This window comes from Lytechinus pictus, unplaced genomic scaffold (genome assembly GCF_037042905.1).
Source record: "Lytechinus pictus isolate F3 Inbred unplaced genomic scaffold, Lp3.0 scaffold_260, whole genome shotgun sequence".
In the NCBI taxonomy this organism is placed as follows: domain Eukaryota; kingdom Metazoa; phylum Echinodermata; class Echinoidea; order Temnopleuroida; family Toxopneustidae; genus Lytechinus; species Lytechinus pictus.
In genome coordinates this window covers 12,501-17,500 of record NW_026974380.1, presented here as the reverse complement: position 1 = coordinate 17,500, position 5,000 = coordinate 12,501, and the positions used below count along the sequence as shown (strand labels likewise).

Genomic DNA, 5,000 nt, shown 5'->3' with positions numbered 1-5,000 from the left:
GAGGTGGGCAGGGGCTCCTGGGCGACAGCCAGCTCACCTCCAGTCCACTAGCCCCCCGTACGTCGAAGCCAGGCACTCGCCCTACTTCTCCGACGTCGGCAGGGACTCCTGAGCGACAGCCAGCTCACCTCCAGTCCACTAGCCCCCCCGTACGTCGAAGCCAGGCACTCGCACTACTTCTCCGACGTCGGCAGGGGCTCCTGGGCGACAGCCAGCTCACCTCCTGTCCACTAGCCCCGCGTACGTCGAAGCCAGTCACTCGAACTACTTCTCCGACGTCGGCAGCGGCTCTTGAGCGACAGCCAGCCCACCTCCAGTCCACTAGCCCCCCCGTACGTCGAAGCCAGGCACTCGCACTACTTCTCCGACGTTTTCAGGGGCTCCTGAGCGACAGCCAGCCCAACACCAGTCCACTAGCCCCCCGTACGTCGAGGTTGGGCACCCGCTCTTCCTCTCCGAGGTGGGCAGGGGCTCCTGAGCGACAGCCAGCCCAACACCAGTCCGCTAGCCCCCCCGTACGTCGAAGCCAGTCACTCGAACTACTTCTCCGACGTCGGCAGGGGCTCCTGAGCGACAGCCAGCTCACCTCCAGTCCACTAGCCCCCCGTACGTCGAAGCCAGTCACTCGAACTACTTCTCCGACGTCGGCAGCGGCTCTTGAGCGACAGCCAGCCCACCTCCAGTCGGCCAGGGCCCCGTACGTCGAGGTTAGGCACTAGCCCTTCCACTCCGGCGTTTTCAGGGGCTCGTGAGCGACACCCAGCCCAACACCAGTCCACTAGCCCCCCGTACGTCGAGGTTGGGCACCCGCTCTTCCTCTCCGAGGTGGGCAGGGGCTCCTGGGCGACAGCCAGCCCAACACCAGTCCACTAGCCCCCCGTACGTCGAGGTTGGGCACCCGCTCTTCCTCTCCGAGGTGGGCAGGGGCTCCTGGGCGACAGCCAGCCCAACTCCAGTCCACTAGCCCCCCCGTACGTCGAAGCCAGTCACTCGAACTACTTCTCCGACGTCGGCAGCGGCTCTTGAGCGACAGCCAGCCCCCCTCCAGTCGGCCAGGGCCCCGTACGTCGAGGTTAGGCACTAGCCCTTCCACTCCGGCGTTTTCAGGGGCTCGTGAGCGACACCCAGCCCAACACCAGTCCACTAGCCCCCCGTACGTCGAGGTTGGGCACCCGCTCTTCCTCTCCGAGGTGGGCAGGGGCTCCTGGGCGACAGCCAGCCCACCTCCAGTCCGCTAGCCCCCCGTACGTCGAAGCCAGTCACTCGCACTACTTCTCCGACGTCGGCAGGGGCTGTTGAGCGACGGCCAGGCCCCAGTAGGTCGAGGCCAGGCACTCGCTCTACCTCTCCGACTCGGCATCGACACCCTGGCCAACTCCAGACGGCCAGGGCCCCGTACGTCGAGGCCAGGCACTCGCTCTTCCACTCCGAGTTCGGCAGCGGCTCCTGAGCGACAGCCAGGCCAACAGCAGTCCGGCAGCCCCCCCGTACTTGGAGGTTAGGCACCCGCTCTTCCTCTCCGAGGTGGGCAGGGGCTCCTGGGCGAAGGCCAGCCCACCTCCAGTCCGGCAGGGCCCCGTACTTCGAGGTTAGGCACCCGCTCTTCAACTCCGAGGTGGTCAGGGTCTCTTGAGCGACAGCCAGCCCACCTCCAGTCGGCCAGCCCCCCGTACGTCGAGGCCAGGCACTCGCCCTTCCACTCCGACGTTTTCAGGGGCTCCTGAGCGACAGCCAGCCCACCTCCAGTCCGACAGGGCCCCGTACTTCGAGGTTAGGCACCCGCTCTTCAACTCCGAGGTGGGCAGCGGCTCTTGAGCCGGACACAGCTCACCTCCAGTCCACTAGCCCCCCGTACGTCGAGGTTAGGCACCCGCTCTTCCTCTCCGAGGTGGGCAGGGGCTCCTGAGCGACAGCCAGCCCACCTCCAGTCCGACAGGGCCCCGTACTTCGAGGTTAGGCACCCGCTCTTCAACTCCGAGGTGGGCAGCGGCTCTTGAGCCGGACACAGCTCACCTCCAGTCCACTAGCCCCCCGTACGTCGAGGTTAGGCACCTGCTCTTCCTCTCCGAGGTGGGCAGGGGCTCCTGAGCGACAGCCAGCCCAACACCAGTCCAACAGGGCCCCGTAGGTCGAGGCCAGGCACCCGCTCTTGATCTCCGAGGTTCGGCAGGGGCTCGTGAGCGGGACACAGCCCAACACCAGTCGGCCAGGGCCCCGGAGGCAGGTCCATGGAATTGGGCTGTGTCTGCCGGGGGCTTTTCTTTTTTTCTGAAATAAAAACTTTATCTTTATTCTTATTTCGACAGGATGTCCAGGCCGCCAGTCCTCCGTGCGTCGAGGCCAGGGCGTCGCTCTTGCAATCAAGAGTTGTCCGAGGCCTGAGAGCGGGAGACATCCGAACAGCATGCCGACAGGCCCCCGGAGGCAGATCCATGGAATTGGACTCTGTCTGCCGGGGGCTTTTTTTTGTTAAATTTATAATTTCATTTTTATTTCGACAGGATGGCCAGGCCAGCCAGGATTTTATGTGGTAATACGTCATGCCCTTCCTGTTCGAATGAAATTGTTACACTATACTGAAATGCTGATAAGACAATACAGGGGGAATGCAGTGATTTTTGGAGCTGATATGTGAATTATACTACATGCAGATTATTTGAATGAAATTTGTAATTGTACGCGATGGGTGGACACATCTTAGAACATTTTTCTTTGGTGGTAATACAGTAACTATTTTTTTTTTTTGTTAAAAAAGGTACCATTGATTGCAACGTGTGATTAAAATCTTTTTGGACACAATACAGTAGTTTTTCGGAAAGTGTGTCATTACTTCATGCTTGATTCTGAAATGATTTTTTTTGAAATACTGAACTGCCTTCAATGAAACTTTGATTACACACCTCTAATTCAATTCTTTTGGGATTCAACATGCTAATACTTCATGCTATTATCATGGGAAGGAAATTTTCAAACTGCGATGAAATGCAAACAACACACATGCATTTTAAACCTCTTTGGAGGCAGCACAGTACCTTTTTGTAATGTATGTGAACACTTCTGGCTGCTCACCGGAGATTCCGACCGGCAGAACTCGACGCAGCGGGCCGAGAGCGCCCCGCATGCCGGGCCGACCCTCCCGCTCACCCACGCAGGAGATGGCGGGAGATTGTGACGGGCAGATCTCGACGCAGCGGGCCGACAGCGCCCCGCATGCCGAGCCGACCCTCCCGCTCACCCACCCGGGCGTCGGCAGACGATTCCGACCGGCAGATCTCGACGCAGCGGGCCGACAGCGCCCCGCATGCCGAGCCGACACCCCCGCTCACCCAGCCAGGAGTCGGCAGGAGATTCTGACCGTCGGATCGGCCGACAGCGGGGGAAGGGGCCGGGGGTCCGCTCGCCGGACTGTTTCCCGCGAGAACGGGGTCGTCCGAGGGCGCAGGCTCCCCGCGGTGGGCACCATCGGATTCGCCGTCCTCGGTTTGCCCAGGGCGGCCCGAGCCCTCCGCCGCTGCGCCGTCGGGTCGTCCGGTGTCGCCCTCGGTGTGAATTTCGCATTGACTTGCGTGTTGTAAGCGGTGTTTATCGGGAGGGGTCTTTCGTCCTGCTGCCAGGGGGTCAAGCGGGGACGCAGGGTCCCCGGGGTGGGTACCATCGGACGCGGCGTCCGGGGTTTGCCCGGGGTGGGCCGGGTGCCGGGGCGGCCAGGGCCCGGCCTTCGATTTTCCACGGGCGGGTCGGGCCGGCAGCGGCACCCACCTCGACCGGGCGGCTGGGCTCGGCGGGGAAGGAGCAGGGGGCCCGCTGGGCGGATTTTTTCCAGCGGAGACGGGGTCACCCGGGGATGCAGCGTCCCCGGGATGGGCACCATCGGACGCGGCGTCCGGGGTTTGCCCGGGGTGGGCCGGGTGCCGGGGCGGCCAGGGCCCGTGCTTCGATTTTCCACGGGCGGGTCGGGCCGGCAGCGGCACCCTCCTCGACCGGGCGGCTGGACACGGCGGGGAAGGAGCCGGGGGGCCCGCTGACCGGATTTTTTCCAGCGGAGACGGGGTCTTCGAGGGAAGCAGGGTCCCCGGGGTGGGCACCATCGGACGCGGCGTCCGGGGTTCGCCCACGGCCGGCCGGGCCACCCGCCGCCGGGCCGGGCTTCCGCTGCTGCGACGCCTTCTCGTCCGGTGTCAGCCTGGATTCGGGGTAAAATTCGTATTGACTCGCGTGTTATAAGGGGTGTTTTGGGGGAGGGGTGTTTGGTCTCCGGAGACATATATAGGGAAGGGGTGTTTCTTGGAAATTCGGCTGCTTTTCGCCCTTCAGCGGGATTCGGACGCCCTCCGCCGGAGACGGGCGATGGGAAGGTCCCTCCGGCCGCTGAAAACACCCTCGTCGGGAGAAAAAACGGATTTTTGGGCCAACTTCCGGTTTAGGATTTTGTACAGCGCCGTGAATGGAAAAAGGAACTGGCGCACGATCTGGAGGGTCGAAAATCCCTATTGAAACGCGTGTTGTAGCGTCGTTTTAGGGGGAGGGGTGTCAGACCACCCGCAGGATATATGAGGGAGTGGTCTCGAGCGATCGAGCACTCTCGTGAAAAACACACGTAGTACTACGTTATAGGCATGAGGCCCTCGCACCGGCCCGCAAGAAGAACCCCGGTCGTCCACGGAACCCCGGGAGGTCCTTGCGGCCAGGCGAGGCAAGGTTGGCATGGATGGAGAGAGGTGGCTGGGGAAGAGGGCTGCGCCCCATAGCCGCAACGTACGCCCCCCGCGCCCGCCGGCCGGGGGTAGTCGGTTGGTAGAGAACGCCGGAGAGACCGACGGCCCACGCGGTCCGGCCAGGAAGCACGGGATCGCAACGCACGAGAGGGAAACAGAAGGGAGCCCGATCGCCCGCGCCTCGCGGACACGTCCTTCTCTGCCGTGGACTGGAGCTTGGTGTCCCGTGGGGTTGTAGCTTGCCTCGATCTTCGGACCGGCCAAGCCCCCTGTGAGCCCATGATT

At 62.9% G+C, this 5,000-nt stretch overlaps 1 protein-coding gene across 1 annotated transcript; it reads right to left on the bottom strand.

Moving 5' to 3' along the window:
- Positions 1 to 3,140: 3,140 nt before the first annotated feature.
- Positions 3,141 to 4,088, bottom strand: LOC135159499 (uncharacterized). Its single transcript, XM_064115578.1, has one exon. The coding sequence runs from the start codon at positions 4,086 to 4,088 to the stop codon at positions 3,141 to 3,143; it is 948 nt and encodes a 315-aa protein (XP_063971648.1).
- Between the last annotated feature and the right edge of the window lie 912 nt (positions 4,089 to 5,000).

Coding starts and splice junctions, on each gene's coding strand:
- LOC135159499 (XM_064115578.1), bottom strand. CDS start 4,088: ATGGTGCCCACCCCGGGGACCCTGCTTCCCTCGAAGACCCCGTCTCCG.